At 39.2% G+C, this 24,555-nt stretch overlaps 2 protein-coding genes across 3 annotated transcripts; both read left to right on the plus strand.

The window, feature by feature from the left end:
• Window positions 1–1,673: 1,673 nt before the first annotated feature.
• On the plus strand, window positions 1,674–4,014 carry LOC116045967 (5-beta-cholestane-3-alpha,7-alpha-diol 12-alpha-hydroxylase). The gene has a single exon (XM_031294024.1). The coding sequence runs from the start codon at window positions 1,698–1,700 to the stop codon at window positions 3,219–3,221; it is 1,524 nt and encodes a 507-aa protein (XP_031149884.1). The 5' UTR covers window positions 1,674–1,697; the 3' UTR covers window positions 3,222–4,014.
• An 8,432-nt stretch (window positions 4,015–12,446) lies between these two features.
• cx47.1 (connexin 47.1) lies at window positions 12,447–23,657 on the plus strand. 2 transcript variants are annotated; one of them, XM_031294025.2, is made up of 2 exons: window positions 12,447–12,820; window positions 21,977–23,657. In XM_031294025.2, exon 2 carries the CDS (start codon window positions 22,006–22,008, stop codon window positions 23,257–23,259), a length of 1,254 nt encoding a protein of 417 aa, XP_031149885.1. In that variant the 5' UTR covers window positions 12,447–12,820; window positions 21,977–22,005; the 3' UTR covers window positions 23,260–23,657. The 2 variants fall into 2 exon arrangements, with proteins under 2 accessions (XP_031149885.1, XP_031149887.1); XM_031294027.2 differs by lacking the exon at window positions 12,447–12,820 and adding an exon at window positions 19,318–19,681.
• Window positions 23,658–24,555: the final 898 nt, after the last annotated feature.

Here is a 24,555-nt window from a genome sequence, read left to right on the forward strand (position 1 = left end):
ATTGAAACGGATGAGAGAGCCATTGTTCAGAGTTTTCACACAATGGAAGATAACATATTTACAACACAAACTTACACGGTTCTTTGAGGGTATTTAGGTAGTCAACAAAGAGACATGAAGTACCTGACATAAAGTTGGGTAAATTATGTTTGAAGAGTGAAAATCGTAGGGGACAGAGCAAGTCCTTGAGAAAATTTACTGAGGATTTTAAAGCTGCTCCCGACTTTCACGCTAATTATAAAATCTGAAACAGTCTAAGAGTTGGACAAAACATAAACTGTGATTTTGTAAAAACAGTGCTTGATATCAGAATGCCCATTTGGCCCAATAAAGTCCAAAGTCTCGTCAGGTTTCTGTGATTTGGGGTTGTATTGGCTGCGTTGGCAATTATTAATGAAAGTTTTGACATCATATGCAGGGGGAAATGTCAGTAAATTCGAGTAAAATACAGACTTTGCTTATGACGTGTGAATGTGCCGCACGGAACACAGAAGTAGGTAAGTTCATTTCTAAATCACATGCGAATAGTGCTTTTGATAATCCTGCAATAATTACTACCTTTATCCAAACTTTGAATGTGTAATGTGAGACTGGGTCAGAGAGGTGTTTTTTAATACTGTAAGAGGTATGATAGTATGACAATATGTGTCAGAGGTCATACACTCACAGACTGTACATGCTGATTTTCACACAAATATAATGAATAAGTGCAATATAGGATTACCTCCTGTATCTTTTTTAACTCTCTGTACAGACATCACAGATAGAAAGATGTGCTGATTCTCACAATTGCACTCACTTTACTAACATATTGCTGTTGTTATATCAGGAACAGATTGCACTACATGTTCCTCTATTGGTCAAAATAAATGCATGCTTTGTAATTGCTTTCATAACCCACTTAACTCAAAAATGCCTAAAAATCTGATATTTTTGAGAAAGAAGATACTTACCTCACAGTCACACTGTTTCGTAAAAAAGCTGCTTTGAGGGGGTTGAAACATTCCATGCTGTGTATTGCTGGCACGCCACACACAGAAACAAACTCATGCACACATCTGGTACTAATGCATGCCATATGCTGTTTTCAAAGTGAACACAATTTAGAACAGCACTTCCCAGCTTTAAGCACAAAAAAGTGCAGAAGGAATGACCTTTTGTTATTTCAATACATGTGGCATGTCACATTGAGTGTGTCAGAAAGTTTCACATTATGTTTACCTCTATACTCAAATTCCATTCCACTCAGCAATGTTTTCTCTATTGTTGACTGAGCTGAACTGTATTTTAAGATTTGTGAATCATAAACAAAATGTATTGCTTATTCAGAATGTCTGGTGTACTGTATCTTTACTGTGTCAACAGCTTCTGCTACAGCTAAATTAGGTAAAAGTTATGTTATAATGTGGCCTGTTTGCGGATATCTTTTTTATAAAATACCTATGATTTGATCACGTTTCATTTAGAAAACCTGCATGCTTGGTCGGTTGATGTTACAGAGTGAAAGTATTGCCTCATGTTTGTTCTCCTCTCTGGAACCATTTCACAGTTTCATGCTTAAAGGGATGATATTGACTTAGCAGCTTGTGGAAAGTTGAAACCGATCCCCAAGGCAAAGGGAGGAGCAACAGTCTGTATATTAAGCATGATGTGAATCTGAACTCTAAAACCCTGCGTGGCTGACAGAGAAACCAGTCATGGGACTGCTGCTGCCGATTCTTCTTGGCTTTCTTGCCGCTCTGATTGGAGGGCTGTACCTTCTCGGGGTGTTTCGACAGCGGCGACCAGGAGAACCCCCTTTGGATAAGGGGCTCATCCCTTGGCTGGGTCATGTCTTAGAGTTTCGCAGGAACACATTTAAGTTCCTAGAGAGGATGAAGCAAAAACACGGTGATGTGTTCACAATACAGCTGGGAGGGTATTACTTTACATTCCTTCAGGACCCTCTATCGTTTGGATCATTTGTTAAGGAGAGTCGAGAAAAACTCGACTTCAGGAAGTTTTCTGTGCAGCTGGTGCGTAGAGTGTTTGGTTACACTCCTGTAGAGAACGAACACAGAATTCTCCAGATGTACAGCAACAAGCATCTTCAGGGGGATGGCCTGGAGGCAATGACACAATCCATGATGAGTAATTTGCAGAACCTGATGTTGCACAACATTGGCTCACCTGCAGACCAAAGAACCTGGACGGAGGATGGACTGTTTATGTACTGCTACAATATTGTTTTCAGGGCTGGCTACTTATCTCTATATGGCAATGAGCCACACAAGTCAGAAGGAAGTGAGGAGAAAGACAGAGCTGAATCAGAAGCCTTATTTCATGAGTTTCGTAAATATGACCAACTCTTCCCCAGGTTTGCTTATGGGGTCCTGCCACCAAGGGAAAGGTTGGAAGCACAGAGGCTCCTGGGACTCTTCTGGAACACTCTGTCAATTCAGAAGATGAAGACCAAGGACAACATTAGTCGCTGGGTGTGGGACATCCAGCAAGGCAAAGGGGAGATGGGTATAAAGGAGTCAATGATAGACAGGTACATGTTTGTGCTTCTTTGGGCCTCTCAGGGCAACACAGGGCCTTCTTCATTCTGGCTGCTCCTCTTCCTCATGAAAAACTCAGAAGCCATGGCAGCAGTAAAGGAAGAGGTAAATACGGTTTTGAAGGAATTTGGGCAAGAAGTCCACCGTGGTGGCCCTTTAATCAACCTGACCCGTGAAATGCTGATGAAAACACCAATCCTGGACAGTGCTGTGGAAGAGACCCTCCGACTCACTGCTGCACCCCTCCTCACCAGAGCAGTAAATCAGGATATGACCTTCAAGATGGCTGATGGGCGGGAATACTTAATCCGCAAGGGTGACAGAATGGCAGTCTTTCCTTACATTGCCATTCAAGTTGACCCAGAGATCCACTCTGACCCACATTCATTCAAATATGACCGCTTTCTCAATCCAGACAGGAGCAAGAAAACACATTTTTACAAAGCAGGGAAGAAGGTGAAGTATTACAACATGCCCTGGGGGGCTGGGGTCTCCATGTGCCCTGGGCGTTTCTTTGCCACCAATGAGCTGAAGCAGTTTGTTTTCCTCATGTTGGTTTATTTTGAGTTTGAGCTGAAGAATCCTGATGAGAAGATACCTGAGATGGACTTCAGTCGATGGGGCTTTGGAACGATGCAACCTGACAGCGACATTCAGTTCCGATACAGACTCAAATATTAAACTAATCAATCGTTTTCTGACAAAGTGTTTTCTGGTTTTGATCATCTCTGCACATTTGACAATTATGTCGGAAACATGAGATTCCACAACGAAGTATTGTTTTTATTTCCATACCAGTGATGTGAGCAGCACATTGTGAATGTGGCTTTAAAACTTGTGTTTTAATATTTTTGTTTATAACTAAATTGTCAACCATATTATAAATAAGAACTACAATCAATTCCCTCCAGTTGTACTATGCACAAATACACTACTATTTTTTATATTTTGAACAGTTTATTATGAATATAACTCTCTCTCTCTTGTGAATCACAAATCAGAGAGCAGTTCAATCTAGTCAACAATAATTAATTAATCGTTGTATAAACAAATTATGTTGGTTTAATAGAATATTGTGAATATTATGGCTGCTTCTTTGCACAGCTTTTTTCCAGTATGATATAATTTCTAGCAGGTGTTGTACTATAAAGTGTTGTCTAATAATTACTTCCAAGACAAAAAAAATGAGATGACAGTCAAAGATGAAGAGCTTCAGATGCTAAGATTTTGTGTGTTGGGACTAGTTAACATTACTTGTTACATAATGTAAACGTCTATATATGGGTGAGAAACTAAAAAGAAGTAGAAAAAGCTGAGATGCCATTGCTTTGTCATCATGATGTTAGTTAATAATTTGTTCAACAAAAATACTTCTCTGTTTGTGTAACCTTTAGAGGGCCAGCATTAGGTATGGGAGGTGTGCGCACCTGTAACCATACTTATGGCTTGATAATTAACATGATTATGCTAAAATGCTTGTGAGTTTTTAGATTTTTTTCAACCTGTAATAAAGCCTTCATTTGACCAAAATAACAAAAGATTATATTTTACTGTGGTCTCTGAACTTTATTGTTTTAAAATATAATTACTCAATAACACATGACTGGCATACGTTTTAGCTATCACCACATTTAAACAACATAACTAGTCGTTGCTGAGCTCACTATCATTCCACTGCTGACTATACAGTTTTGCATAAGTGTTGTTCTTTTTTTAGATGTACCATACATATAGCAGCATTTAGCCAATTGCTGTCCTAACTTACAGTAATTTTGTGATATGTTTTGAACGTACATTTAACAGTTTTACAATAGTATGTGAACATATACAGAAATAACTGTAAATAAACAACACATTGGCGATTTAGTTTGAGTAAGAAAACAGTTCATACATTTTAAGAGATGTTGTAATTGAATGCATCTTGTGTCAGATCAATGAAAAGTGATCCACAGTTTAGTCCACATTGACTTCTATTAGGCTGACTGTGAAGAGTTTGCTTCGATTTTGGGACAGATTTACTTCACAGGTCAGTAGCTCTGTACCATAGTTTATTGGAATGCTAAAGGTCATGGCTTGACCTCTATGATTCTAAAAGCAGTTACTAGCTTGGAGAACAAAGTGACATGAAGGGTTCAGTTTACAATGTTCTAAAGGTTTAATAGGACACACACAAGAGTAACATTTTCTAACAATCGCTCCACTCACTTCCATGACATGAGAGTAGATAAGAAAAGGGCATTATGCAGATTTTAAACATATTAAAAATAAAAAAAAAACTCAGAATGTCACATCTCAACCCCAGGCAGAAAAACAATCTATGAACAATTTATGATAGCCTCCCAATTGAAACGGATGAGAGAGCCATTGTTCAGAGTTTTCACAAAATGGAAGATTACATATTTAAAACACAAACTTACACGGTTCTTTGAGGGTATTTAGGTAGTCAACAAAGAGACATGAAGTACCTGACATAAAGTTGGGTAAATTATGTTTGAAGAGTGAAAATCGTAGGGGACAGAGCAAGTCCTTGAGAAAATTTACTGAAGATCTTAAAGCTGCTCCCCACTTTCACGCTAATTATAAAATCTGAAACAGTCTAAGAATTGGACAAAACATAAACTGTGATTTTGTAAAAACAGTGCTTGATATCAGAATGCCCATTTGGCCCAATAAAGTCCAAAGTCTCGTCAGGTTTCTGTGATTTGGGGTTGTATTGGCTGCGTTGGCAATTATTAATGAAAGTTTTGACATCATGCAGGGGGAAATGTCAGTAAATTTGAGTAAAATACAGACTTTGCTTATAACGTGTGAAAGTGCCACACGGAACACAGAAGTGGGGTAGTTCATTTCTAAATCACATGCGAATAGTGCTTTTGATAATCCTGCAATAATTACTACCTTTATCCAAACTTAGAATGTGTAATGTGAGACTGGGTCAGAGAGGTGTTTTTTTAATACTGTAAGAGGTATGATAGTATGACAATATGTGTCAGAGGTCATACACTCATAGACTGTACATGCTGATTTTCACACAATTATAATGAATAAGTGCAATATAAGATTTCCTCCTGTATCTTTTTGACCTCTCTGTACAGACAGAAGATAGAAAGATGTGCTGATTCTCACAATTGCACTCACCTTACTAACATATTGCTGTTGTTATATCAGGAACAGATTGCACTACATGTTCCTCTATTGGTCAAAATAAATGCATTCTTTAAAATTGCTTTCACAACCCACTTAACTCAAAAATGCCTAAAAATCTGATATTTTTTAGAATGAAGATACTTACCAGATACTTAGTGCCAGATTACTGCTTTGAGGGGGTTGAAACATTCCATGCTGCGTATTGCTGGCACGCCACACACAGAAACAAACCCATGCACACATCTAGTACTAATGCATGCCATATGCTGTACTTCCATGTCATCTCCAGCATCTGATAAAACATGGAGGGAACTTTAGAAAAACAATCTAATGGGTTGCTTTATTTAGCCCTATCCACTTTATCCACTGTCCAATATTAGACTCAACCATTGAGATTCTGAGGTGTTTTTAAAAACACAATAAATGGCCAGGAAAACCAAAAACCTTGTGATAAGCCTACAGTACCTTTCATATCCTATACTTACTACCCTTGCCCAACTTCTTTTTTCAACCCTATTGTCTTTTTTTTGAGGACTGTTGTGGACTTGTATTGGATTACGTTATTTTAAAATGTATGCCTTATATCTTTTCACCTCAATATGCTACGCATTAATAGTGGGACAACATTTTTGGAAGCACCTTTAAGTATACATACACATATTCCTTTCATATACATTATTTTTTGTGTACTTTACATCTGTGTATGTGGTAATAAAACATGTTTTAGACCAGTTCAATATATCACAGCAAGTTCAGGCCAGGGTCAGGTGGACATACCCTTAGGACCTTTTTTTTTTACCTACGTATCTCATGATTGAAATGTTTTACAAATGATTTGGAAACACTGGGATTCAGATAACTTCTCAGTTTGGACTATATTATTCATATAGCATGTTTTATTTATGATTAAACAGCCATGAGATATTAATGCATGTTTTGTATTCCTTTTGTACAGATGATGTGGGTTGGTGTGCTATACCATGTACGAAACGAGCATTCGTGGTCAACTGGCTTTTGTGAGCATGAGCCCCTTGAAGAGGGCAGTGAGGATAAGACCTGGATCATCCAAGGTAATTTCAAACAAACAATGCAAATGCATGATTGAGTGCCCTGTAAGGATGCACTCATTTTACTCACAATGATGTAGTGTGATTACAGGTTCAGCAGCTCACCAGGCACTGACTGCCATCGTGCTGGACAAAAGGTGGTTGACCCAGGTGAAGAAGTTCATAAACTTCAGGTAAGCATCTACAGTCCAAATCGCATTTGCCATATTTTAGCACTCAAGCATTTCTGTCTTGTCTTATTTTACGAGAGTAGAATGGAAGTAGATTCATGTGGTGAGGAGTTCTATTTGTCTATCCCAACCACACAGGACTACCTCAGACCTGGAAAGCTTCCAGAACCACTTATTAATGTCTGCGGCAAAGTGCATGCCATATACTCCCTTTGTCTACAAGACCCAGACTTTGCTTGGAGCTATCGACAAACACAACCGATTGTCAGCACGCAACTGGGAGGGACACAAGATGTAAGTTGTTACTGTTATATTTTTGTATATTGAACACCTTGCTTTTGTTGACAAGCTTTTTGAAAATGACTAATACTAATGGCTGTTCCTTTATCTCCAGGTACCGACGGTCATACAACAAAAAAATCAAAGACTTGGGGTGTGTACATAGTGAAAGAAAAGAATCTATACTCCTACATCCCAGACATTCAGAAGGCCATTCAGTCCAGGAGGCTGAGAAGTGGGACCGGCCTTCCCTGCAAGATTTCACTTGGGTCTGATGACCCAAGATGGCTGAGTCTTCTTGCTCCTGTACAACCACCGCCCACATCCGAACTTGTATGAGCACATGTGGTCCCCTGCAATATCATACAATGAACCATTGTCAATATGACGTTTCAAGGCTATCGTTAGGGACCGTTCGGTTTTTATGCAATGGACCACTGGAGGAAAATAGGGGAGGGTCATGTCTTTTTATTCTTTGTTGATGGGAGGGTCATCCAATTTTTTTTAGTGTAGGGGGGAGGGTCACCCAACTTTTGTATTCATGAGAACAGCAAAATTTCAAAGTGGCTTGTTTGGTGCATATTTATTTTATTTATATGTCTCGGCCCCTATCGCTAGCAGATGGGTCCCTTCTTGTTTAGTCAGCCATACAATTTGAGCTGTAGCTTTAGAGACCGTGGGATTTCCCAAACTGAATAAATCCCGCTCGCACATATAAACACAAAACTGTTTTGCTAGCTCCATCGTGTTGTAACTAAGACATCTGCTGAAAAAAATAATGTGTGTTATTCATTAGCATGATTGCCGTACTGTTTAGTTCAAAAACATCCAAAACACCGTACGAAAACATAGCAGACCAGACGCAAGCTTTTATTTTGAAAAGTCGAAGCTCGCGCAGGGAGGCCATGAGATGGGAGGTCTCCAGGCTGCCTATTATTTCTGAAATTGTGCAAACGAAAGCCTTTTCAAGGCATTTGAGAAGGAAGGAGCGGTAGCATGCAAGCTCCCAAATTGACACTCGTCTGAGAAATGGAGTTTTGGATAATGTTCAGCTTCGGCAGCTTTACCTATGCTAAAATATGCAATGACTGAGGAAGCCTAGTGACGAGTCCATAGCAACCAGTGTTGAATTTGTTATTTCCCAGTGTGCTTTGCTGAATGGTCTCAATGTTTTATTGTTTTATTTCATGTGAATACTAGTTTACTAGAGGAGTAACTTAGTATTTGAAGTAATGCAGTAATGCAGGAAGTGTGCATTTAGTTTCCATGCTTATTGTGTTCAAGGGGGTAAGCTTCTCCTCACAACGCGTAGCTCCTATGGCGCCATTTTGATGCTAACAAGCACTCACCCCCCGTTAGCATCCCACTGACTGCCATTCATTTTGGCACCACTTTGACAGCGAATAACTTTACATCTGAAGCTTTTAAAGACTTGTCCATTGTTTATTTCTAAAGAAACATGACAATGTATAAAAGGCTCCATTACCTTGTATCTCATGTTATGGCTCCGCAGCAGACGTTTTTGTAAAAAAACAATTGTGTCATAACCGCGCGACTTACTTTCGTATAGTATAGGAATTACCGTATAGTACAGGAGAAGCTCGCAGGCAGTTTCGACTTACATTACTGCCCTACAAAACAAAAAGCCAGTAACTGCATTTTTGGTCAAAAATTAGTTATTATCATTTTCATGACATTCAAGGCATCCTTTGTGACAAAACATCTTATCTCAAATGTGTGTCGTTGTGGAGAAAAATGGTAGTCGTTTGTACAGTAACTGCAAAAAGCCCCAGTGAAACAAAGCAAGAATACAGTAACTGCAAAATAGGGGTAAAATATCAAATTAAATATGAGGATTGATATGTACAAAGAATAAGCTAATATAAAGAAACAAAAACAGCCACATGTACAATAATCTACCTACAACTACTTAGCTGGATGACAGGATAACTTGATAACAGCTTAGCAATGTGAGACTTTAAGCAGCCATTTCAGCAGCAGAACAGCTTCCGGGTGGAAAATATTGACCTAAAATGGTCAAATTAGTGTTGGTTTTGGTATATCCATGTTCAGGAAAACAAATGGTTCCAATTATTTCAAATACAGTGTATCTAACACACCCAGAGCCTTAGTTGTGGCAAAATAGTTTTTGAAGAATCTGTAGTTACTGTCTTTTTCCTTGGTATGGTGCCACGTTTTTGGTAAGTAATACAAAGCAAGAATACAGTAACTGCAAAATAGGGGTAAAATATCAAATTAAATATGAGGATTGATATGTACAAGGAATAAGCTAATATAAAGTAACAAAAACAGCCACATGTCCAATAATCTACCTACAACTACTTAGCTGGATGACAGGATAACTTTAAAGTCATTTTTCTCAGTTCTGCACTCTGCGTAGTTACTGCCTTTTTGCTTTGTAGGGCAGATTAGCTGTTTAAGTTTAATTACTAATGTTAACTAGCATTTTAGTTAGCAATAATTAGCCTGTGCCTATGTTATCTCCTTACATATACCTACGCTCTCCGTCTCTGCAAGATTGGGAATGATTGAGATTTCTCTTGGCACAGCTACCAGAAGACTTACAACTTTCAGACAGGTTGCTCACGTCACATTTACGTCGTCTCTCTCAGTTGGAGGCTGCGCAGTAATGCTCAGCGCTCACCGGAAAAGTGCTTCTAATATCCTTCACTGGTCTCCGTCCAGAGCAACGGGATCTGTTGGTCCATTATATATACAGTCTATGATTGTGTTTCCACAACAATGTTAGTGAGTAAATCTACTGAAATGGCCACCACACCATAACAGAGGAGTGTGATGCATAAGATGAGAATGCAGAGGTTTAGTCACACATGTCATGGCTGTAAAAAAAACAATAGGCATCTGTACCTCTTTGCCAAGCGCAAACCAGTACAGAAGGATTCAATAAATTGTTGGGGAGGGTCATCCCTTTTCTCTTAATCATTTTGGAGGGTCATCCAAAATGTATTGCTGGTGAACAGAGGGTCAGGTCTATTTTGACTAAAGATCCCAAAACTCCTCCGGTGGCCCTTGAAATAAATATCGAACAGTCCCTTATGAACGAATAACTTATAGGCCTACCCTACTACACGTATTCGTGCCAAAGAAAAAAAATGAACAAACAAACTACGGGGGTGACACAAACAATCACTCTAATCCCGTCAACATTATAAAAGAATGCAACGTAAAGTTTAATTTTGATACTGCCTAATCTCTATAAAAGTCTATAGTTGAGATAGGCTAAGCTAAAAAAAATAAACACAAATAAGCGGAAACATTTCTTAGTCTCTTGTTTTTCACCATAATGTTACGGATTACGTTTGATAACACAATACAAATATACACTATCTCAACATTTATATGCTAGCCTTCTGTGTATCATACCTCAGTGGACATGGCTCCGTGCGTTCGCCGGCTTCTTTGAAAACAAATGCACATGACCAGAGGGAGAAGATGGGAGGGGGGAGAGTCGCCAACGAGTTTTTACGACAGTGTTGCCAAATATTTATTCCAAAGCTGTAGGGGGACCTCTATAGAGAAACCTGTGAGCAAAAAGTGAGAAAACAGCAAAGAAATTGCCAAAACTGCATAGCGCCCCTTTAAAGGCCATGTTGCAGGTTAACCACCACTGTTGAATAATGGGTACATAAAGCACTCAAGATATGTATATCATTTTAAAAATGTCTCCAAATGGTGTTAAAGGCCAGTTTGTTGTTTTTGGTATTAGCGGGGTTTTTTTTTAACGCAATTCGGTGATGACGTAACTTTGGGGAGACGTGGAGGAAACTATCCTCAGCCTAGTACTAGAACTATAGCGACTGACTGGGATGAGGAAGAGGTGGCAAGAACCACTAATAATAACACCGCAGCCGTATATTTTCGAACTTGTCAGACGTAAGAGAGCGAATAAGGAATTGCCGAGAACTGATGGCTGGCAAAACCAACTACATGCATGGTCCAAGGAGAATGAGTGGAGAGTTGTGAAGTGTCCTGGTGAGTTGCTATAATTTAACAACGCAGCAACGAACTTATCTAGATCTAGAAATAGAAGAAATCATGCTACCTATGGGCTAACTTGCCAGTCCCCTTGTCATCTCCGCAAGGTGACGTAATTCAATGCATTGTGGGGGTAAGGAGAATCATTGCAAACCGCTGTAAAATAGTACCTACTTTTTCATATTATATTCCGTTTTGTGATACCCAACAACATCAAATACAATGGATAACAGTTTAAATGTTTATTGCCAACAAGCATATTGCGCAAATTCGTCGGAAAATGAACCCTGCAACACGGTAAGTCATTACCCTCTAGAGTGCCTCCGATTTCGCCAACCTTCCATTACTAGATTAATGTTTAACATCATTGTCCTCCACAGTGTCCTTATACCTACATCATATATGACTATGAAGAAAGACTGCACTGATCAATTTAAGATTTTTCAGAAGAAGGAAAACTCTGATCAGTAATGAGTGTCTTCATTCAGTGTCTTCATTTAGGATCCTAGTTGTCTTAGGGTGGAAGCTATTCCTGAGCCTCTGATGAACCTGATGAACCTGATGAACCTGATGAATGTCAACATGGAGAAAAAGCTGTTACCCGGGTGGTTTGAACCTGTAACAATTCTAGCCTTTTTCTTGACATGCCTGGTGTAAATATCCGTGCACCGCCTAATGTATGTTCAGTCCATCGAACCACTCTCTGCACAAATATGTGATCTGGGGCCCACCGCTTCTTCTTGGTGAAATTCAAACATTTGCTATTCCTCACTTGTTATTGTTTTAGTCTTTGTTGTTCCTTGAATTAAAGTTAATTATCACATAGTGCAATCTTCTACTTTAACTACATGTAAGTTCAACTACATTTCTGATGCAAAAGAGGACAAGAGGTCAAACATAATGCCAAAAAAATAACATCAAATCTTTTGTAATCTTCATGGTTTTGGCATGCCATGGTACATCAGGAAAAGGAGTTGTCATGCCGTATTTCCATCACTTGACAAAAAACAACAAACAGCCCTCTGCAACCAGCTGAGGAAAAACCTTCCACAAGCTTTCTTGGTCTTGAAAAAAAAAACTTTGAAAAATGGCAAAGAAAACCCATTACAATGTTCTTCAACTCATGCAGCAGAAAAAAAAGGTTTAAGTGGATAATATATGCACTGGAGGTTGAATAAACCCCTAATAAAATATGTTGGAAATAATGTGAATGTGCATGTCATGTAGTACACACACGTCTGCACACTCACACACAGCTAAATCAGGAAAAGCAAGGTTTTGGAGGTCCAGAGCTATGCCACTGTTAATTTCTGGGTGAATGAATGGGGTTGTAGTAGGAGTCATCCTGAATTAAATAAATACAAGCAGTGGTCATGGCAATGGAGGCGGACGAGCTGGGAAACAATGGGGCCTTTGGCAGGATGCTGGTCTCCTAAGTGTCCTGCCTGTACTTGGTGGTGAGGGGTTTTGAAGAAAAATGACCCATTGTCTCTCTCATCCTGTTTCTGAGCCTGAGCAGTGAAACGATGCCTCTGGATGCCCGCCCAGGATGACCTACCATAAAGCATAGAATAAGCTCCTGCTTTATCCGCATGGACAGGTAGGTAGAGCATTCATTCTTCTTCTTTTTGTGGCTTTTTCTGTGGATTATGCTGTTTCATAGTATGCAGTTGTTGGCTTTATTTGCATAAACAAAAGCTTAAATTTCTTTTTTTACCAGCATTTGAATTCAACTGGAGAATTAGTTCATGCAACTTGAAGTGGCAAAACAAAGGTTTGCTTGTTACATTTTTGTCTAAACATATTTTAGGCATTTTCTATTCAGTTTTAATAGAGGGTAGTTAAAGTGACCCCAAGTGGGGCTTAACACCATGCTGAGGTTTAGTTTTAATGCCACTGTCTCACATTGTGTTGTTGTGTCACATGGCATTTGTTTTGTACTTTAACCTTGAAAATCTATCTAATCTCTAATTGTACATTGGAAACATTAGGAAATGATATGAGCTAATGAGGCTCAAATTGATATAGTTCTAGCAAACCATTAAATACTAAAATAAGTTATTGCTTTATGTACTGTAAATGTATTTTTTTTTTTTTATTTTGGCACTGTTTCTATAAAGCTAAAACATATTAGGTAGGAGTTTTGCAAATGAAAAAAAAGAAAGATAACCTATATTAGTGATACAGAGGTGCAATCAGTTTTACAGGAAAGCCGTGGCCAAAGCCTGAAACAATGGGACAACAGCACATAGAACAACCCTTCCTATTTCAGTGTAGCCTCCATGTGAACTGTTGTATTTGTTGGCATTTTACGCTCCTCAGCTATCTTAATGAGATGCTTTAAATGCCTTAAAATACTGTAACTTAACCTTAAAGGCTTTAAAGGATTCAACTGTGATGTTTGTGTAGTCAAAAGGATCTGACAGGTTGGTTTATCACCTAATGTTACTCAGTGTCAACTGGGTCATAGCCCCCATTATGGGTATTGTTGACCACATGTCTGGGGGGCAAAAACAGTCTACAGGACTTTAGACCATGATACAGAAAGTCAAACAAATTCCAAGATGTTTGTTAACACAAGATAGTGATTGTCCAAGAGTCTGTATAAATTGAATAAATGATTGCCATCTAGTGGATAAAAATGTCCACTGATGAAAGTAGAGAAAAATTAGATAAGGAAGTGTTCTTTTTCTATTTAGTGAATGCAGACAATATCCCCAGCACACATTAGCACATGATTTTACTTTGTTACTTCTGTTAGCCATTGCCTTTAAGTCAGCAGATTGCCTTTTCTTCTCACTGGCTTAATAGCTGAGCTTTAAATGTGTTCACCAGTACACTATGCAGTATGTGCACATATACAGTTTTGATCTGAGCTTTCCTTAGTTAAGTTTACGCCAAAGAGAGAGGGTATATTGCTGTTATCAGTGTAATCCTGCAGCGTTGCTACGGAGTTCACTAAATTAGAGAAGGGCAACGGCAATAAGGCATCTGGAAGGAAGGAGTTGCAGTAAACATATCTGGTAGTCCAAATGACCCTGACTAGGTCTGCTGCACCTTTGGGCTTGCCCCAGATCAGCTCATGCCATGGCCAGTTAAGACAAGATAATGTCAAAGATTAAGGCCCTCCAGCTCTGCGAGCGAAGCGCTGTTATTTTGTTCATTTGGATGGGTAGTTGTGTGTTGGATTTTACTGCCCTGATGGAAAACTTCATCAGCAAGTGAGTGTAGAAATGATTACAAGGAATTAAACAATTAAGATATATGTTGTGATCTGAATACTATTTTATTGATTCACTTGTTCGCTTGAGTATTTCATTATAATGTATTGTGTCTAGTTAAGTATACAACCTTGATTTTAAATATACATTTTTAACAAAACACATTATCATCACTCTTTTTTTCCTCCATTTTCTAATGTTAGGGACTCCTGTAGTCTGAGAGCTGTCAAGCAAATCTAAATTAGTGTGCTCTGCTCATGATCTATTAAGAGGGCATGTAAACATACTGTTTTTTATTCTCAAACAATATTATCACTAGAGTATTTTCATTTAGACATTGGCTCCATTTAATCACTTTTTTCAACTGAGCTACAATTTGCTCATAACTTGTCAGCAAGATAACCAAACATGATATGGGCCCACTGTGTTATGTAGCCCAGTCAATCATGTACTGTGGCTACTGGTTTGGACACTTCCAGTGTTGTTTTCTGTGAAACTAGTCTATATCCTCGACGTTCCACTTCCGGGACATACACGTTCCACCCAAACAAATTCCTTCCCGAGGCTATTTTGCAGTGGCACCGTGTCTCCACTCAGCGCCTAGCAATGGCCAAGACAATTGTGATTGGTTTAAACAAATTCCAATAAACCAGAGCACGTTTTTCTTCCATCCCGGAATGCTGTGTGGACTAATCAGACCCTCCTCCGCAGTGCTGTGGAGGAAGGTGTGGCAATGCGAGACTACCGTGAAACATATAACTGGCACACTGATGAAAACTGGCAGCTCATATCAGAATGTTATTTATGATGGAAATGTCTAATTGGGGAGGCAACACTTTATTACTTCCTAATCATAAACATAAATGAGACATGATTTTTGAGCTCTTGATAATAAGTCTATATGCCAGCCTCATACCTCACTTAAAGCATGAACAGTAATGTGTGTAAGAGTATTTATTGGCAAATCTTTACTACCAGAATGATTGGAGTATTCCAGGGCAGTAAAATAAACAGAACATCCTTCTGAGACAGGAAACAGGCCTTTTTCCAATGGAAGATAAACTATTTTAAGACTATTAAAATGTTGCTATATATCCTCATTTTCTCCAGTGCTTTAAATAGTTTGACATGCATTTTTAAGTGAGTCCAGATGTATAGTATGGAATGAAGATGAGGGCTTCGTCTGTTATGTTAAATCATTTTAGGTGGAATACACTCTTTTTTTAATTTCATTTACACATCAAAAATATTAACTAAATAAGTTGTGTTTGTTTAATTGTACAGTAGTGGTGCAGCTAATTTTTCAAAACAAGTTGCTTTGCTCATGTGGGAGACGCAGAGCCCTGGCTGAGGATAGTTGTTGGCATCCACCTCAAGGCTTTTCATCTCAGTCGCTTCAGTGGAGTCCAGCCTTAGTAAAACTGGCATGGGACGCACTCACCCCGGGGGTTAGATAGGCTTGGCTGAGAAACTGGGAGAAAAATGAACAAATGAGATGGGACTGCCACCACTCTCAAGCTGCCTATGGGATAGCCCCCCACAGCCTGGTAAGAGCAGTTTAATGATAGTAGTAGGAGAGATGGGAGAGAGGAGGAGTCCAAGCACCAAGTTGCATGATTTTACTCTGGTGTCTTGTGTCACTCTTTTCTCTGGGGCATCCAAGTCACATGGTGGCGCTTGATCTGTTACATAAACACAGACCCTTACAGCCCCCAGTCTGCTTGCATCAACTTTGTTCAGTAAATACATTTGGATAAAACTCTTGTAATGACATTGGTGGCGGCCAAGGAGAGTTGTCGAGATGTTCACTCCTCCATGTTGCATCACTTCAACACTCGGCTACGCTGCAAACCCTCACAGCTCCCAGTGACCTCTTAAAGGTGAAACTGTCAGGGAATAACCAAATCATTCTGTTAAAATATGTCTGTGTGAGTATACATTTAAAAACAATTGCAATAAATGTATTATATGATTCATACAGCCATTGCACCACAGCAATTATGCTGATTATTTTTCATCAATTTTGTCTTTAAAGTAATTTAGATTTTCTGTTTAATTGTCATCTGTCATATTAGATATTTTTGAAAGTTCGCATCTCACAAATGCTACCACATCTGCTCTATTTTACATGTAATACTAAATATAACCGTAACCTAATGAATATTAAGCATTCTCATTTGGCTGCCACATGATACCAGTCCTTGTGACAAGAGCAATGTCAAACCATATCTTACAGGGGAGTATTCTCCTGGCTCTGGGCAGTCCAATCAATATTTATCAACATGAACTGAAGTTACCCAAAGCTAGACTAGCCTGAATTGTCCAAGGACACAGGGACAGCACATTCAAAACTAGACAGTCATTGGTTTGACTGTATGCATTTGTGCACTTTTGTTTTTGCTTAACTGTGAGCAATTCCAATATATTGATGCAGTTTCAAAGACTTTTTCTTTATTAATTGTTAGAGAAAAAAAAAACTAGTTTAATAATTGTAATGTTGCGAGCTACATGAAAGAAGTCAGAGAGCCCAAGATATCACTCAACAGAAGTTTATTCAACCTATGCATACATCGATACACAGACGTCATCAACCTACCCCAGTGTTTCAGTCATGGTAACCCAACAAATGTAAATAAACATGAACACATTATCGAGACTAAAACCCAGGTAACGTCAATTTATAACAAAAACACTAACAGAACATTATTTACACACTTAAACTAGGACAGGGACTGTTAATAACCTAGTCCCATGATCCTTTGCACTGCCGTGCAGAACAGTCAACACAACGGCATCCTGCCGGCCGTTACAGTAATAAAGTAAGTAGTAATAGGCCTAAATCAGTTTCTTTTGTACATACAGTAAAAAGTAAAACCTTGTACCGTGAGGTTCTGAGAAGAACCAAAAATAAATAAAAAATAGGGGTTATTTTTTTAGAACAAAAGGTATAAAGAGGGATAACCACAATTAAAAAAGTAAAGTACATAACTGTATTAAATACAGATCTGGGAATACAAACATAAGATTCATACATATATGACCTAATATCAATTAGAGTAGAGCATAGTGGCACCTCAGTAAGAGTGTTAATCCCAGCAATTTGTTGAGGAACATAAACTCTAATTGACTTTTAGTTGAATGTTCACTTAACAACTGTCTTCACTGGACCATCTGTGTCTTTTGGATGAAAGATTTTGCATAGAGAGGAATGCACTGCAACTTAAAAACACGTGCTTATCCGTCCCTTAGGGATAGCACATGTCCAAAATCCCAAATGCTCTAGTCATTCCAGCAGCATCGCTCGTCTTCTTTTCTTCAGTACTGCACCAGGGGTGCCGCTACGCCACATCTCCTCAGTCAGACGGAGAGGGGATCCCTGAAGGTGAGGCCTCAGGACGATGAGTCCTGCAGGCCCAGATGGCTGGCTCTTAGAGCTTTCTTTCGACCACAAACTATTCAAACAGAATGAGATTTAAATGCAAAGACGTCTATAACGTGCTTGTACTATCCCATTCTTGACATGTCTCGCACAGTTGTCTTTGCTTTCTTACTAAAGACAGTCTGATATTCTTAAAATATATTAAGACACAGGACATCAAGATTTCTTTTTTTTATTATTAAAATTATAAAGAACTGAGATGGATGTGTGATTTGATTGATGGTGGCCTTGCTGGTGTTGTTGAACGTTATTCTTGGCTTTATAGCTGTATACAGGTCATAATTAAGGCTTATTGAGGCCCTTGTGAAAGTAACATTATAATAATAAGGTCACTGTGACAATGACCAGACACATTTCATTAATGCAAGCCAGACACTAACCCGTTTATCTGTCCTCTATTAAAAGAAGTTGACTTTAGATCCTTTCCCAAACTTGACAGCAAGGTCTGGCACATACAATAAAGAGATGGAGAAATTCCTTTCCGATTTTAATCTTGCATGAATCACCTCCTCATCTGTACTTTGTTTTGTTATTTCAGACTTAAAAAATAAAAAAAGGAAGGAAGTGTGTGTGAGTGAGTGAGAGAGACAGGGAGAGACTGCTGTCCACATATAGCCGCTCTTGCCATCATGTGAAAAAAAATCCATCTCATGCCTGAAGTAACAACGTGTGCTACTGCACTCCACAAGCCGAGGTGAAAGCTTGAAAGTATAAACATTAACTTGGAAAAGACGTGTAGCAGGAGTGCAGAGTGCAACCTGTCCACTGCTCTGTTATCTGGCCATCTGCCTGGACGGAGGATCTAAATGTTATGACACTTGATATGACTGAGCGTACCTGCTGGTTACATTCTAGCGGATCTGCACTGAGGCAAGGTGGCTTATGTCTCAGTGACGTGTCTGTCCTCAAACTCCCTGTCTTTGTCTCCCCAAAGTTGTTTTTTCATAACTGTCACCCACTGTAAACTGGTATGTAATTGACGGATAATATAGAGGTTGCTGATTGCAGTTAATGTGGTTGATGTGAGTGTGTGTGTGTGTGTGTGCGCGACAAGAGAGGGAGAGAAAGAGAAAAAGGGAGGTGTGTGTGTGTGTGTGTTTTAAATGACTATTTGCATTTCTACACGTGTGTGAAGTGTGCCACAACGCTATACATCACCTTTTTTCTCAGAGTAAGCTACTGCTGTTGCTGTATAAATGGCTGGAGGGCATGTACAGTAGACAGGAACCTGCAAGAAGCCAAGATACATAGATAGATGTAAAGAGAGGGAGAGAGAAAGAGAGACAAAGTAAGAGAAACAGAAAGAGAGAGGGAGAGACCTTCATCATCTGTGTTACAAATGTTGCACATGAGCATTGGGGGGAGGTTGACTGTGTTGCGATTAACACGCTCCCTCATCTGGGTGTTCATTTCAATCTGCAGTACGATATCCTCAAGTCTGAACCCTTGGATAAGGGTCACTTGCCAGAGGAGGATTTTTTTCTGCCTCTCTGTTTTTTATACTTCCTTCTTGGGCAGAAGGCTGGTGTAATAGAAACCAGACACAAGCCAGAATGTGAGGCATTCACAGCGGCGAGACCTCACTGCTTCATAGAGTGGGAAAACGGAATAAATAGAAAGTCTAGTCTGATAAGTTCCGTTATTGTTTTTTCATTTTTGCCATTCTGGAAGTTATTAATAAGACGGAAAAGGCCAGGACATTAGGATGGAAGTGGAATTCAATGGATCAGACTGTGCAGGGGATATCTAGAGAGGGCACAGGAGACCTTCAGGATGGGAAATGCATGTACAACTTTTCCAGGTGGGTTGTTTTAGTTATTGACTTTCCCCTTAAGAAACTGAATGATAGTTTCTGTTCAATTATCAGTGAAATTGTGGACTTTTTGTAAGATCCTGCTGAATCCACCCTCATTATTTCATGCCTTTGCAGTAGTCTTTCAAATATGAATATATCTGCTATGAAGACAATTGAACCAATGTTACAAAAAGCTATTCACCCAACATAATACAATATGATTCATGTTTAATAATGTAAAATATAATGGGCCTGCATCTGCATGTATGATGAACCACTGCTCCTGCAATAAATACATTATTAAAAAATAAATTAAATAGTTACAAACATAAACATACAGTATGTTTTTGACTATCTAATTTCTTAAATCATATTACACCTTTATTTAAAAAGTGGCTCTATTTTGTGGAATTGTAATATCAAAAGTGAATGTATTTATTCAATTTTGATATTGAATTGTAAGATGAGATAAGCTTGTTTTTTTTTAAACATTTAAATCCTGAAAAGTATGCTTTTCCCCTGTTTAAAAATATTATAAATGAAAAATGTCATTGACTTGGAGTAAGTTACTTTGTATGATGATCTCTGTTGCATTACATTGCTGCTTGACCTTTTAGTAAAAATCTGTTATTAAACAGGCAAGTCCCACTTAGATTAGAAATCTCTTTTCAGGGTAGACTTCATTAAAATGGCAACAGCACTGAAAACTAAAGACAGACAAGGCAGCAAACAATCAACATCAACACGCTGTAGAACACTTTGCAAAACACATTAACACCAGGTGGATATCTCAAGATCACTTCAGTGTTAGGTTACAATATGATGTTGATGCTATGATATACAACAGATTCGTTCAATCTTATACAGTACATCCTCGGTGCAGCTGCCCTCCTGTCATGCCATCCTGGGGCACATGAGTCGCCAACCATAGGTGCCATCTGTCTCCTTGTGGCTGTACCCCTCCCCAGCGTCAGCAGTGCTGGATCTGGAGGGGAGGCCTCTTGGCAGAGCAACAAGCCTCTCCTGTTCACTCAGATGGCAGGGGAGATGGCACATCCCACGCCAGAGAACACAGTGCCGCAGTCATGAGATGAACATGAACTCTGCAGCTCTGTCCCATGAATGAAGGGACAGAAGCGTTACGCTATCTCCTTATCGCAGCTTGATTCACCTCACAGAGTCAGAGTATGACACTGTGAGGTTTCATGTCATCTGTTATTCTGTGCGTGTCCCATGGCATGATGTGTTGAAATGCAGAGTTCAGTATGTTTCTGAGGTGGCTCTGAGTGGTGTACACTCTTGTACCAGAATGGTCTTTTCTTATATTCACAGCTCTGTCAGTTTCATTTTGTGTTTTTAGCCTGTCAACCCTCTTGTAGTGTTCAGCATTTTCTTTGGTCAAAGCTATAATCAAAATGGTAGTTGTTGCTGGTGGGTTTATGTGTGTGGCTGATAAAGTGTTTTTCTCTTTTGTTTTAATCTTTCTTTTGCTATTTGTTGCCATTTCAACCCTTTTATAACCTATTTCAATCTGTTAGAAGGGGATATTAGAAATACTGTGTGATGTGTGTTTAGATAGGGTGACTGGATGACATCACCCTATCACTGACATGAATCAACACAAGCCATTGTCTTGTGTTTGGACGTGCAATCAATTGAAAATGATCTCTACATCTGTGCAGATGAGTTGATGTTTGTGACATTTGCAAAGTCCACATTTTCTAGTTATACTGTAGGTCCACACTGGATTATAACTGAAATGGCTGTAGTTTGATCAATGATTAATTGATTGACAGAAAATAAATTGGCAGCTATTTTGTTAATCGATTAATTATTTAATAATTTTTTTGAGCAAAATTGCCATGAATTATCTAGTTCCATCTTCTCAAATGTGATTTTGTTGTTTTTATTAGTCTTCTGTGGTAGTACATAGAATATTTTTGGGGTTTTCGAGTGGTGGTTAGATAAAATGAGACATTTAAAGATGTCACCTGGGACATTTTATAGCCAAGAAACTAACTGATAATGAAAGTAATTGTTAGTTGCAGCCCTAGTCTGGATTTGCTTTGTGTTGACAACTGCACACAAACAGCTCAGGCATTTGGTATAAGGAACATATATATAAAGACGTATATACAGCTACAACATTATACTACAAAGTAATATTATCTGTGATTACAAACTTACAATTCACTAACATTGAACATGAATTAATCTGCAACTCATAGCTTTTTCAAGCTCCAACCAAATTCTTCCATAAGTATTTGGATTAATAATCAATGCTTTATTCTCTCTTCACAGATTCTAGTTGAAAAGCTTGTTAGAACAACATGAGCTGGAGCTTTCTCACTCGTCTCCTGGAAGAGATCCACAACCACTCCACCTTTGTGGGGAAAGTGTGGCTGACTGTGCTCATCATCTTCCGCATTGTGCTCACAGCGGTTGGAGGCGAGTCCATCTACTCCGACGAGCAGACCAAGTTCACCTGCAATACCAAGCAGCCAGGTTGTGACAACGTATGCTATGATGCCTTTGCCCCGCTCTCGCACGTCCGCTTCTGGGTCTTCCAGATCATCATGATCTCCACTCCTTCTATTATGTACATGGGTTACGCCATCCACAAGATAGCCCGAAGTACAGAGTTGGATCGCAGGAAGCAACTCAGGCTCCGCAAAAAGCCTTCTCCTCTCTCCAGATGGAAAGAAAGCCACCATCTGGAGGATGTCTTAGAGGAGGATGAAGATGACGATGCTGAGCCCATGATCTATGAGGATATACTGAAGGTGCAGGAGGCCAAGCCCGTACCAGTGAGCAGCACTAGCAAAGACCCACCAAAACATGATGGCCGCCGAAGAATTATGCAAGAAGGCCTGATGAGAATCTATGTTCTTCAGCTCATGTCGCGAGCTATTTTTGAAATCGCTTTCCTTGCAGGACAGTATCTCCTCTATGGTTTTCAAGTCAGTCCTTCATATGTATGTAACAGGGTCCCCTGTCCACACCGAGTGGACTGTTTCATCTCCAGGCCCACAGAGAAAACAATCTTCCTCCTCATCATGTATGTGGTAAGCTGTCTTTGTCTAGTGCTAAATGTGTGTGAGATGCTTCACTTGGGAATTGGCACTTTTCGGGACACCCTTCGCATGAAGAGGAACGGCCGACGGACGTCCTACGGCTACCCGTTTTCTCGAAACATCCCAGCCTCTCCTCCGGGGTACAACCTGGTGATGAAGACAGACAAACCTAGCAGGATCCCCAACAGCCTCATCACCCACGAGCAGAACATGGCCAATGTAGCCCAGGAGCAGCAGTGCACCAGCCCAGATGAGAACATCCCTTCTGATTTGGTAAGCCTACACCGGCACCTACGGGTTGCCCAAGAACAGCTCGATATGGCCTTTCAAACATATCAAACCAAAAACAACCAACAAACCTCCAGAACCAGCAGTCCTGTATCTGGGGGTACAATGGCGGAGCAAAATCGCGTCAATACAGTCCAGGAGAAACAAGGAGCAAGGCCGAAATCAGCCACAGAGAAGGCGGCAACCATTGTTAAAAATGGAAAGACCTCTGTCTGGATCTAGAGATACATCTAATTTAGTAAATTAACAGTAAAAAACTGAGGTCTCCAGGACTCCATTGTGACACAGCTGGAGGAAGTGTGTGTGTGCGTGTGAGTGAGAGATGCGACTTTGGACAATAACAATTGACAATTTCAATCAATCTAGCTGAAGAAGTACGGTACAAAGTTTTCGGAAATTTAAAAAAAAGACACATGAGGAAATGATCAAATCCAGTATATCAAGAATCTTCTTTGTTACTGTAGTGCATTATTTTGTGCTTGCCATAGCTTCTGGACATGATTAACATGTGCTTATTTAGTTAAACATCTCTAATTCCAGCTAAAATGTCAAAGTATAAACATACTGTTTCGAGCTATTTATCTGATCTACCCTTGACTGCCGCTGAACTGGATTAATCTGACGAAATCTAACTCTGTAAGTGTGTGATTGTACCCTCAATTCCAAATTAGAAAACGCAGTGAAAAACACTGTACAAATGCACAATGACTCATTTCTGAGGAATGATGATTATTGTCGGAAAGATGCATGTTTAATATTTGGGAAAGTATTTTTGGATGTAGAACGGATGCTGAAAGCAGATTCAATGTGAAATATTTTGATAAAGATAATGAAACAGGGCTGTGTCACTGCAGGCTCTCCCAGTCAACATCTGATCAGTGTGATGATCTTCAGTCATTGCGTGCAAAGCCTTTATCTATTTTATATTTTCCAAAGCCTTTCAGTGTCACATTAGAAGAGAAAGAGGTAGGTGAATAGAAAATCTGATCTATTTTCTAAACTAAATACTGATTTGCTGCAATCTGAAGCAGATGATGCATGCTTTACAAATGGGAACATACTGTATACACATAGACTACAGTAGAAATCCCATCCTTAGCTATTCAATTAGCGCTACATTTATCTTATGTTTAAGCATGTTAGGTCTTGAAAATGACCGTTTCAGTTTTTCTGTCATTGAAGCATAAGTTTCTAAAATTGGTTTCTGAGTAATATTTAATCCTGCCTTCACTGTTGTCATACTTCAAAGTGCCTCAAACTTTTAAAGACTGTTCTCATATTTTATTCATGAAGAAATAAAATTATTTGAAAGGTCTGATTTCTTGCTTTATAATGCATCTCCCTCTCTGCCTTGTCACACTAATAGCAATGGTGTGTTTTTGTATTTCAAGGTTGGAAGCTTGCAATAAAGTTTTATTGTTACAACAAATGTGTCTCATATGTTGTAACAAGAAACCGATCTGATCAAAGCCTAAACAAAATACATAAACAATTAGTCAAATTGTAAATGACTCATTT

The sequence above is a fragment of the Sander lucioperca genome, chromosome 9 (genome assembly GCF_008315115.2).
Source record: "Sander lucioperca isolate FBNREF2018 chromosome 9, SLUC_FBN_1.2, whole genome shotgun sequence".
Classification (NCBI taxonomy): domain Eukaryota; kingdom Metazoa; phylum Chordata; class Actinopteri; order Perciformes; family Percidae; genus Sander; species Sander lucioperca.

Coding starts and splice junctions, on each gene's coding strand:
- LOC116045967 (XM_031294024.1), top strand. CDS start 1,698: ATGGGACTGCTGCTGCCGATTCTTCTTGGCTTTCTTGCCGCTCTGATT.
- cx47.1 (XM_031294025.2), top strand. CDS start 22,006: ATGAGCTGGAGCTTTCTCACTCGTCTCCTGGAAGAGATCCACAACCAC.